We start from the raw sequence: 12,321 nt of genomic DNA on the forward strand, positions 1-12,321 counted from the left end.
GCACTTATTAATCTTTTGTATTATTTAATATATACTTATATTTACATGTTGTATCCTACCTATTGAATATAGCCTCCTTGAAGACAGAGGCTATTAATTTGGGGGGGGGAGTTATCTCCAGCATCTAGCACTAAGCATTGCATACAGTAGGCACTTATTAAATTTTTTTTTAATGAACTTAATCTTTCTATGTAGTAAATGGCTTATTCTCTGTAAGACCATATTCACTAAGCTAGGCACAAATAGACAATGATACCCTCGGATACTGACTCTATTCTTGTTCCCCTTAGGGGAGGTAGCTTGGTCTAGCCTTAAAGTACCAGCCCTGATTCTTACTAGCTGTGTAACCTTAGGTAAATCACTGTACCCTCCTGAGCTTCAGTTTCCTCATCTGTAAAATGGGGATAATGCTTTAAAAAATGTCTTATTGATGTCTATTTTTTTTTCATATTGGTCAATTCCTAACATACTCTCCCTCCCCCCAACCCCCATAAAAACCTTTCCTTGTAACAAAAAGCTACAGTAAAGCAAAATGGAACCACACATCAGCCATGACTACAGGGTGTATAATATTCTGGGTCTATAGTACACTGCCTAGAAAGAAGAGGAAACTATATTTTATTATTAATTCTCTGGAATCAAGATTGGTTATTACGTTCATCTGAATGTTTTTTAGTATTTTCCTTTTCATTACTGTGGTCATTGTATACTGTTCTTTTGCTTCCACTTTCTTTATCCTCTTCCAGGTATAAAAGTCTTCCCAGGTTACTTTGAATTCCTCATATTTGTCATTTCTTAAACGACAAACATAATCTGTTAAATTTTCTTTACTACACTTTGTTCAGTTGTTTCCCCAATCGGTAGGTACTTACTCCCCCCCCCTTTTTTTGCTATCACAAAAACTGCATCTATGAGTATTTATATATATATGGGACCTTTCCATCTACCTTTGATCTCCTTGGGTTGTATGCAATTAGAGATAATTCATAGTCAAAGAGTATGACCGTTTTAGTCACTTTTCTCACAATTCCATGCTGTTTACCAGAATGGTTGGATCAATTCATAGCTCCACGGATAAAGTATTATTAGTGTGGATATCTTCTCAAAGCAGATAACAATACTTCACTTACAGGTTTCACAGGTTATGGTGAAGGAAGCACCGTGTGAATCTTAAAGAGCTATAGGAATGTGACCTATTATAATTTCTACACAATCCAATCAGAAGCCAGTCATACCCTAATACTTTATGTACTGCATGCTACTTACCTAGAGATGAATACATATACATACATAGCCATATTAACAAACATGCTTCTTCCACAATTATACACACATGTGGGGATGGGAGTGGGGCTTGATTAGAAGACTACTCCATTTGCATTCCCTTTGATCTAGATGACATTAATTGCATAATGTGAGAGTCAAGTAACAGACAATGAGACTGAGTACCCCACTTTCAGTCTTTGAGTTGTTCATTTGTATATGAAGGGGCCAGGAAACTCAGCTAAAGAATAACAAAGTCATTTGGCCAGTCCAGTGCCCTTTTCTCTACCCACTCACTGAGTGAATGAAGGGGACTGAGAATTAAAAGCCAAAGGACTGGATTTCCTGAACTGGAGACACAAACCATTAAGCTTCCCCAGTACCTACTCCTACTCCAGTACTCTGATACTTGAGTAAGAACCAAATCGGACTTTCTGTTCTACATCTTACCTTGGAAGCAGTAGCAGCAAAAGTCCCTGAACCCTCACCATGCTGCCTAAGGATGATAAGAAGAAAGATGCCGGCAAGTCGACCAAGAAGGACAAAGATCCCTTGAACAAGTCTGGGGGCAAAGCTAAAAAGTAGTCCAACGGAAAAGACAAGCTCAATAATCTGGTTCTGTTTGACAAAGCAACATACAACAAGTTCTGCAAGGAGGTCCTCAACCATAAACTTAGCACCCTGCAGTAGTCTCAGAGACACTGAAGAAATTAATGAATAAATGAGTGAGAGAGGATCTATTAAATATCTACTGTGTTAGGCATTATACTGGTATCAAATGAGGAATTGGAGGGTTGACTAGATGATCTGTAAGGCCCCTTTCAAACACTGAGCTAGCTCTGGCAACGCATTTGTCAACCTTATCCTCTATGTGTACATCCCTGGAAAGTATGCTGCCAAGAAAAGCGAACTTATCCACAGTATTCAAAATTTCTCCATTTGCTGTAACCCATAGTTCCATGTATGTATGATGTGGTGCTGGCTGGTGGAGAATCTCTGATTTTTGGTGTTGTTAGGCCAAAATTACCGCAAGCTGCAAAGAATCAATCCATACTTTGTTGCATCTCAGCTTCAGAGGATGCATTGAGTGCACAATTACCTGCGAACAGAAAATCATGAACCAATTCGCCCTCCATTTGATTCTTCTGGTTCCAGGGGAGCTCTTATCTTGTGGTACTGGATGAAGGATCTGGACCATGGTTGGTAAGTATCACTCTGAGTCTCCCTGTCAAAACTGGCAGCTTCAACATATCAACCAATATGCATTTATGAAATGCCTATTATGTACCAGAAAAAAATGAAACAGTTTCTACCCTCAAAATTCTATTGAGGGAGACAGCATGTACAGGCACACCTCATTTTGCCAAACGTTGCTTTATTGTGCTTCACAGATATTGCATTTTTTACAAATTGAAGGTTTATGACAAGTCTGCGGTTCCAACAGCATGTGCTTACATTGTGTCTCCATGTCACATTTTAGTAATTTTCACAATATTTCAAACTCTTTCATTATTGTTATATCTATTATGGTGATTCTGTGAGCAGTGATCTTTGATGTTACTATTATAATTGTTTTGGGGCTCCATGAACAACGCCCATATAAGATGGTGTGCTGATTGATTGAAATTCTGAGACACTGCTTTATTAGGCTAGCAATAGCCAATAAATTGAGGTCATTGGTCTCTTTTGGTGACCAAAGGCCCCCAAGTAAGCATGGGTTGGGGGGGCTTTAAATTCAGGTGTCTTTCTTCTGACAGTACATCATTAGGACCTCCCCCGACAAACAAAAGGCAATCCTGATTGGATTGTTGGCCTTCAGTTTTGACTGATCACACCCCTCTCTGACACATAAAGAATGTCAGTTGTTCCATGCAGACAGCTGCCTTCCATAATCTTGGTTAGAAAAAACAGAAGCCATCTCAAACAGGTTTTTGCTGGCTTGGTCTCCCTTTTTTTAGATATTATTGAGGTTTAGGGGTGCTGGGACCCTGAAATAGCAACACGTGGGTCCTGTCTGAATGAATTCAACCCAAGCCTTCTTTCAGCCAAAGACAAGGTTTATTAGAATACCCATAGAGGGCAGGTGTGATTCTAAAAATCTGCCACGTTGGCCAGACTCTTAAGGAATCTAAGCATTTGTATTGCTAATGCAGGGAGGACAGATTGAATCTGAGCCATTGGCCAGATTTTAAGAATCTGAGCACCTTAATGGTGGCCAAGATGGATCTTACATACAGAAAGGATGTGGGAAGGATCTAGGAGAGGCCAAGTAGTCTGGGGTGACTGGGAGGTAACAGAGAATGCCAGGGACCTGGACCATGCCATGGGAGAATGGAGTCTAGATAGAACTAAGAGTGGGAAGTTGCTTGGGGCTATCTGGAGGTAACAGAACTGGGAGAATGGGCATAGCCACAATGAAAGGTCAGTTGACAGGATTACTGGGATGATGTTTCAGCCGAGGGGCAGAGATTTGACCATGTGGGAAAAGAGAAAACTCAAGGAAAGTTTTGTGTGTGTGTGTGTGTGTGTGTGTGTGTGTACACGTGAAGGGGGGGTGTTGTTCCAGGGCCTATCCCAGATTTTGATTAGGAGAGGTAAGGATACAAGAGTCATCCCCTGGGGGAAGGTGAGTTTAGCTTAAATTGGCTTCTGTTAAAGGGTCCCTGGCAAGGCGATGCCAGGAATAATTACATTCCTCAGCCAGTTCAGGCTAGGAGAGGTCTCTTTTGAGCTAGGCTAGATCTGGGTTTTGCCAGAAAAAAAATATATTACAGAATACTAAATACCAAATGATACAGTACAATATTAAGTACCCTCAATGATGAACTTAATAAACAAATGTGCATGTTCTGCCTATTCCACCTGTTGAGGTTGAGTCTTAGGGGTGCTGGGACCCCAAAATTGTGACACATGGGTCCTGTCCCAATGAATTCCACCTACGCCTTCTTTCAGCCGAAGACAAGGTTTATTAAAGATTCGACATATTGGCCAGACTCTTAAGGAATCTGTACGTTTGTGATGCATTGACAAGTGGGCCAGATTAAATCTGAGCAAGGGCCATTGGCTAGATTTTAAGAATCTGAGAAACTTAATGGAGACAATGGATTTTATGTACGGAAAGAATGTGGGATGGATCTAGGAGCAGCCAAGTAGTTTGGGGTGACTGGAGGAGGGGTCTAGGCAGAATCTGGCTGGCAGTGATTGGGAGGGAGAATGCGGTCTAGATAGGATCGCGGGTGGGAAGTAGCTAGGAGCCATGCCAGGTTACAAACAATGTCGGGCTAGGCCACAGAGAATTAGAAGATTTCCGCTCAGGACAATGAAAGGGCAGTTGATAAGATTATAGCCTCAGGGGAATGCTGGAGACTTCCTAGATCAAGTGGGAAAATTCAAGGAGTTCAAGGTGGGGGTTTCCAGAGCCTGTACCCCTCACACAGACTAGTTGCTCCTATTTCTCTCCTTCTGGCCTCCCTATTCCCTGAGACACAACAATATTGAAATTAGGCCAATTAATAACATTACAATGGCTTCTAAGTATTCAAGTGAAAGGAAGAGCCAATTGATGAGGCAAACTTCATTGTCTTATTTTAAGAAATTGCCACAGCCACCCCAACCTTTGGCAACCACAACCCTGATTAGTCAGCAATCATCAACATCAAAGCAAAGGGGCAGTTAGGTGGCACGGTGGATAGAGCTCCAGCTTTGGAGTCAGAAGGACCTGAGTTCAAATCCAGTCCCAGACACTTGACACTTTATAGCTGTGTGACCCTGGGCAAGTCACTTAACCCCAATTGCCTCACCAAAAAAAAGAACATCAAAACAAGACCTTCCACCAGCAAGAAGATTACTCTCACATAATGATTAGCATTTTTTTTTTTAGCAATAAAGTATTTTTTATTTAAAGTATGTACATTGAGCTTTTTTTTTGACAAGAAGATGAGATTCAAATAGAGTGGCCAATGAGGACCCCATTATCTGAAATACCACTTAAAGCTACAGAAAATGAGATTCAAGTAGGCTAGGCAATGAAATACAGAAACTAACAGTGGTCCCTAAGGCCCTGGCTGGACAATGGAATGATAATAGATAATGCCCTAAATTGTGAAAATACATCCCTGATTACCTCATCTCTCCCTGCCCTTGTTTCTGGTCACCTCCCACCTCCCAGGTTTTACTCTATAAGAATCCTTAGCCTCTCCTGGCTAGCGGGCGTCTCCCTTAAGGACCTGTCTCCCTGTATCAGCCCCTCTCCCTCCAGGGGCTGCCACTCCACCTTAAGCTGGGGTCTCCCTCGAGCTGCGTCTCCCTTAAAGGACAAAGGAGCCTTCTTGGTGTCTGTTACCCCAGTAACAGTATTTAATTTGGAGACAGCTTGGAATTCTTCGGAGAGGACCTTGCACCCCAACATTTTGGGGTCACCCTAAACTTCAACAATAATATTGCACACTTAATGGACTACAGTATAGTGTAAACATGTCTTTTATGTGCATCCAGAAACCAAAAATTTGTGATTCACCTTATTACAATATTCACTTTATTGTTATGGTGGGAACAGAACCCACACTATCTTCTGGGGTATGCCCATACATGTATTGTGCGTATATACACACACACACACACATAATACAGTTGACACATGACAATTTGTAGAGAAGGCTAGCATCCGGGAGGATCAGGAAAGGCCGAACGAAGGAGACGGGGCTTGTGCAGACCTTTGCAGGATGACATGGCTCAGGCCAGGCTGAAGCAGGTGTCCAGACTGCCTCCTGGGGAGCTCGCTCCTGGCCCTTCCTGGAGTAGCAGCGCAGCTCAACCCCTTCTTTCCGTTCTTTGATTTCTTGTATCACTGTGTCAGGGAGAAACTTGAGGTCATTTAGTCGAAGTCCCTTATTTTACTGCCTGCGGAGACTGAGGCCCAGAAAGGAGAGCCGACTTGTCCAAAGCGGCATTCTCGGGGTTCCCTGCTGGTGAGCCCTGGCTTCCCAGGACGCCCGCTCGCCAGAGCTACGAGGCTGCACGCGTCTGGACGCAGCCAGAGTAATGACCTGGGGGTTGGGGTCCCCCGGCTCCCTTCCCTGAAACCACTTAAAGACACCCAGCTGGCGGGAGTCTTCAGGGCCAGCTCCCCAGAAGACCTCGCCCTTTGGGGGTGTGGCTATCTGCGTCCGGCCCCGCTGCCAGCCTTCCTCACCTCTCCGGGGGCTCCTCCCGGGCCACGTGCTCCAGGCCCGGACCAAGCCCGCCCCCTGGGCCTGAGTCGCTGATTCCGGGGGGCCAGGCTGCCTCTTCTCCGCCCCTCGGCCCGGGCCGCCCATCAGACTCCGCCCCGAGGCCCTTCTCCTCCGCCAGCCTCCAGCCTAGGACCATTTGGTTCCCCGGCTGCCCCGCCCCCGGAGAAGATGGCGCTGCGAGTGGCCAGGAGCGTGCGGGTCGCTGCCTCGTCCCTGTGGGCGGCGGCCGGGACCGAGACCCCCGGGTCCCTTGCCTCGCTCCCAGCCGCCTCCGCGCGCTTCCAGGCCCGCCCCGTCCCAGGATCCCCTCCCTTCCTAGCGGCCGCCGCCTCCCGGGGCCTCTGCACCAGCGCCCCACTACCCGCCGGTGAGTGAGCCTGGGACCGGGCCGGGGTGGGGGTGGGGCGTCGCGGGCCCCAGCCTGGGCTGCGCTAGGACGGGCAGCGTCGCTCTTCTGTTTTCTCCTCCGTCCAATGAGGGCATTAGACCAGGGTTACCCAGAACGTGGGCGCCCCCCGATGCCCGGGCACGGGGAGGTGCTCGCTACGTGTTGTGGGAGCAAACGTGCTGGGGGAAGGCTGTAGGGTTCAAACCTCCACTCCCAGACGTTAGTGTAAATTGTGGGGAGTTGGATTGTAGGGTCTGAGAGCCCTCTGCTACTTTTCAAGGTGTCTGAATGTTGTAAGATTTTTGCAAGCCTTTTCAGCATAGTGATGGTGATAACTGTCCTTTTCCTATCCCTTGTTCTGACTTACTCTTTCAAGTATGAAGGTTGTATGTTCTATTTCCTTATTGCCCTAATTGCTAAGTACTGGGACAGTCCAGCTGAAGTGCCATCTATCTACGTGAATTGCTGACAAGACTGATTGGCAGGGGAGGAGAGGACAGAGACTGGCCAGGCTGAAAAGGTCTCATTCCTGGCCATGCTCTTCCCTTTGTCCGATCTGTAGTTTTCATCTTTTGCAATGAAAAGTAGTTGTGTAGTTTGTATTCCAAGATCCCCTGATCCTGTATATGATTATCTTAGTCTTGGCAAGTTGCTATGGCCATTTCTTAAGAAAATAATCATTAACAGCTGACAGACTTTTCAAGAATCTTGGAAGGTATCTAGTCCAATCCATTTAACATGTGGGAATCCTTGGCCACAGCAGTGAAATGGCTTACTTCAGGTCACACAGGTAGTGATTGCCAGACTGGGGTTCAGACCCAAGGTAAATTCATCCCAACCTTGTGACAGGGTGCGGGCCTTGGGGACCCCCCCCCCCAACTCTCTTTGAGTTTTCTCCTTTTCCCAAATGGTGAAGTCTTTGGTGTTTGCCTAAGGCATCAAACCCGGTTATCCTCTCTACTGACCTTTCATTGTGGCTATGCCCAGTCTCCCAGTTCTGTTTACTGACCTAGCCCAGCCCTCCATTGTGTTACCTCCAGATGGCCCCCAGCTACTTTCCACCTTTGATCCTATCTAGACCCCATTCTGCCTCCCTGTTACTCCCAGCAAGATCTTCCTAGACCCCTCCTCCAGTCACCCCAAACTACTTGGCCACTCCTAGATCCCTTCCACAGACTTTCTGTATATAAGATCCATTGACTCTTAAGTGCTCAAATTCTTAAAATCTGGGCAATATCTGAGATTCACTCTATCCCGATTGTCAGGATGAGCATCACAAATATTCAGATTCCTGAAGAGTCTGGCCAGTATGGCGGATCTTTAATAAACCTTGTCTTTGACTGAAAGAAGGCATGGATCAAATTCATTAGGGCAGGATCCCTCATCACTATTTCAGGGTCCCAGCACCCCTAAATTCCTCAACTTCAACACTTGGACCTAACACTTGGCAAAGCTGCAACAAAGGTTTTTTAACTTTTACTCCAAGTTTCCTTATCCCTTGTGATACTGCCCTTTCTGCAGATAACATTACCAAAGCCAAAACCATCTTGTCTTTTGAAATGGTTTGTATTTTCAAAGTGTGTTTAAGACATAATACCTTTATTTTTCTGAAATACTGATCTTGTGTTATAGTTCGAAAATTCACAGACAAGCATGAATGGGTATCAACTGAAAATGGTATTGGAACAGTGGGAATCAGCAATTTTGCACAGGTATTGTTTTTTCCATATATATAAGGGCTTTTGTAATTCTGTAACTATCCTTATCCTCAATGGAATATGGTGTAATTTACTTGGAATTTGCTTTTGAGGTAATACTCTTTAGTACTCTTAAGATTAGGGCTTGGAATCTTTTTTTTGTTGTTGTTGTTGTTGTTGAAGTCTACTTGCCTACTGAAAATCAAAGTTTAATTTAAAAAAGCAGCTTAATTTAGTTTTAGTCTTTTGTCCTCCCTGGGTCATCTCTACTTAAAAGAGTGACACCTAGACCCCTTCTTTTAAAAAGTAGCTTGTGGCACTGATTTTTTTTTTACTACAGTACTTTTTTTTACTGTGCTATATAGTGGACCTTTTTTGGTTACTGGCAGTTGAAAATGTGACAATATAGTCCCATGAGAATAGTCTTAGAACTGCTGCTTGGTGACCAGGGCAGATTTATCCCAGGGACTAACTGTAGTCAAACTAGAGACTTAACCAAGTGTCAGGCCAGAACATCTCCACCTTGACCTACAGAGTAAATTTAACTATTCCTTTTCCTATTTCACCACCTCAGTTTTGTCTTAACCTAGCCTATTGGCTGGTTCCTTTCCTATAGAGTATATGGAGTTTCTTTTAACCAGGAATTTTCTTGATTTTTGAGTAGTGTGGCATCAGTCTTTTATCATTTGCAAAATTATAATAAAGTTCAAGTGTGAATTCAGATTTTATATCTATTGAATGGAAACAAAGTTTATTTGAATAGGATATACTAAATATTTCAAGGACTTATAACATGAATTTAATATTCTAGACCTTTGGGCAAGATACAAAGAAAATAAGACTGGCCCCTACCTTCAAGGACTTTACACTCTAGTAATAAGACCTAACTTATTAAAAAAAAAAGGAAATTTTAATTATTGGCAGTTATTTAACATTTAAAAATTGTCCAGAATTACTAAATGTTATATTGTCCTGGGTTTAACAAAGCCCTAAATATTAGATTTCAGTTTATTGTGGTAATTCTAACATACTATTTCCATTAGTGTTTTTAAATTTTGGGATTTATCTAATTTGTTAAGTTGAAGAAAATCTCAGTAGTAATTTATTTGGGAGGTAGCTTGGTGCTATGAGAGAAGAGTGCTGATTTGGAATCAGAGGACTTTGGTTCTCCTGTTTCTTTTGCCACTTAGTGTGTGATCTTGGGTAAGTCATCTAACATCTCTAGACCTTCGTTTCCTCATATTTAAAAGGAGAACGGAACTAGAGCTAAGTTCCCGTTCAGCTCTAAATCCTTGATTTGGCTGCTGAGCTTTCTATTTGTGGAACCATTAATGTTTTATTTTGTTTTTAGCTTGTGAGGGACTGCTGAAATGAAGTGGTTGTTTTAATCTATTACCTTAAAGTGTTTTCTTGCTACAGAAATGTTCTCCCATTAGATACGTGGCTGGTAGATAAGAAGTTGGCCTTAGACCTAGGTAGACCCCACTTTAAATTCTGTCTCTGATACTTTTTTTTGTGACATTGGGCACGTCAAGTCATCTTTCAGTGCTTTAGGCAGCTCTCTCAAACTGCATAGAAGCTGCTAGAACTGCATCATAAGCTGCATAGAAATTGCTAGTCTTCATTGGTGATAAAGGGAATTTCTTCTCCCAGGAGTTTCCTCTACCAGAGAAATCACTGGTTCAGTCCCTGTTCCTTTTTGTTGTTGCTTTAGAGCAGAAGTGTTCAGATCTGATCCATTTCTATTTGAATTTGACACCACTGCTTTAGAGGAATGAGAGAAAAACCAATGAATGGAACAGCTGTTGATTCTTTGTCATTCAGTAATAATAGTAGTAAAAACACTAATAATAGCTAACGTGTAGTGCTTTAGAGTTTAAAAAATGCTTTACATATATTATCTCTCTTAATCTTCACAACAACATTATGACATAGAAAATAATCCTTTTTTTACAGAAGAGTATCTGAGGCAGAGGTTATGTGACTTGCTCAAGGTCACACAGCTAGTGAGGCGGGATTCTAGCTACATCTTATAACTCAGATCCATCACCCTAATTCACTACTGTAACTTGGGAACTTATCATTACAAAATTCTTGGAAGTCTGTTTTTTTACATGCCACTGTACCAGGTTCTTTTGGTAAATAAACATGAAATACTCTTTTTCCTCCAAAGGTTTATAGTCTAGTTGGGGAGATAATCTTGCACAGTGCACTATAATATAGGATCTGTAGTTCAAATTTTCAATTAAGAGTCATGAAGAAAGGCTTCATGGAGGTGGCATTTTGAACTAGTCCTTGAAGGATGAATATAACAACTGAGATTTGTATCTAACACTTTAAAGTTTGCAAAATGTACATACAGATATTTACCTTAAAGATCAGGAAACTGAGGTTCTGAGAAGTTATTGGACATTTTGAACCTTTGAGACCCCAAAAGCATCTCAAACTTAGCATGTCCAAAATAGAACTCATCCAAATATCTTTCATCCAGAACCAACTCTTCTGAATTTCCCTATTTCAGTTGAGGTCACCATCATCATTCTTGGTCACCCAGGTTTATAATCACAACTCATCATTCTCCTTCACCCGCATATCCAGTTAGTTGTTGAATCTTGTCATTTTGAACGCCATAAATCTTGTATCAGTCCCATTCTCTCTACTTAAATGACCACCACCCTAATTGAGTCCCTCGTCACCTCTACTCTGGATTATTATAATTGCACCTAATTGGTGACCTGCCTTGATTCTCGCCCTTCTCCAGCTCATCTTCTATATAGTTGGCCAAGGGATAAACCTAAAGTCTTGGCTTCCTGGCTTAATAACTCCAATGGCCATCTCTCACCACTATGATCAAATACTGTGTTTGGTATTTAGTCTTTCATACTCTGGCACCAGTTTCCTTTTCTAGCTTTATTATACTTTCCTTCCCTTCAGGCATTTTTTCAGTCTAGCCAAACTAATCTAATTGCTGTTTTTCAGACACAACATTGCATCTCCTTTTCTATGTATCTATATGCCTTCACGGTAGTTGCTACCCATGTTTGTAATGTACTCCATCCTTACCTCCACCTGTTAGAACTAACTCTTAGCTTCCTTCAAAGCCTAGCTCAAGCATCACTTTCTCCATGAGGCCTTTCCCTATCTGCCCAGATGCTAATATCTCTTCCCCCTCCAATTACATTGTATCATATTTATTCAGTATATACTTCTATCTGTATATATTGTCTCCCTCAATAGAAAGAAAGTTATTGGGGGCAAGTATGGTTTTATTTTTGTCTTTGTATCCTCAGCACAATGTCTGGCACATAGTAGGTGCTTAATATTTGTTGATACAGTGACTGATTAAGGGACTTGCCTTTTGGTCACACAATTAGTATGAAAATATTTCCATATCTGGCATTTTGATTCCAAATCCAGCACTCAGTGCTTCTTCCTCAAGTCTAAGATTTCAGTGGGTAGAAATGTTAGGGGAAAGGGATGAGGTTAAATATTCCAAGGGGATATAGAGTGATGTAAGCAGAGGCACAAAACACTTTTGGAAAAGGGCAAGTCATCCATTTTTGCTGAAGCAGTTGGTTTCATGAAACTATGACATTAGTCATTTTATCTGATTTGAAGTTTTACCCCTTTACCCTTAGGAAGCATTGGGAGATGTAGTTTACTGTAGTCTTCCAGAAGTTGGAACAAAATTGAACAAACAAGGTGAGTATCTTTTTGTCTTTAAAGAGAAAAAGTGACATTT

The 12,321-nt window shown here is 42.5% G+C and overlaps 1 protein-coding gene across 1 annotated transcript in view; it reads left to right on the top strand.

Moving 5' to 3' along the window:
• The window catches only part of PKD1L2 (polycystin 1 like 2), a 146,053-nt gene that overhangs the window by 126,853 nt on the left and 6,879 nt on the right, over window positions 1-12,321 (top strand). Inside the window, 3 exon segments of the mRNA XM_027850359.1 lie at window positions 8,515-8,594; window positions 9,404-9,452; window positions 12,218-12,281. Coding sequence (XP_027706160.1) covers window positions 8,515-8,594; window positions 9,404-9,452; window positions 12,218-12,281 — 193 coding nt within the window.

Source organism: Vombatus ursinus, unplaced genomic scaffold, assembly GCF_900497805.2.
Source record: "Vombatus ursinus unplaced genomic scaffold, bare-nosed wombat genome assembly UNPS02009062.1, whole genome shotgun sequence".
Lineage (NCBI taxonomy): Eukaryota > Metazoa > Chordata > Mammalia > Diprotodontia > Vombatidae > Vombatus > Vombatus ursinus.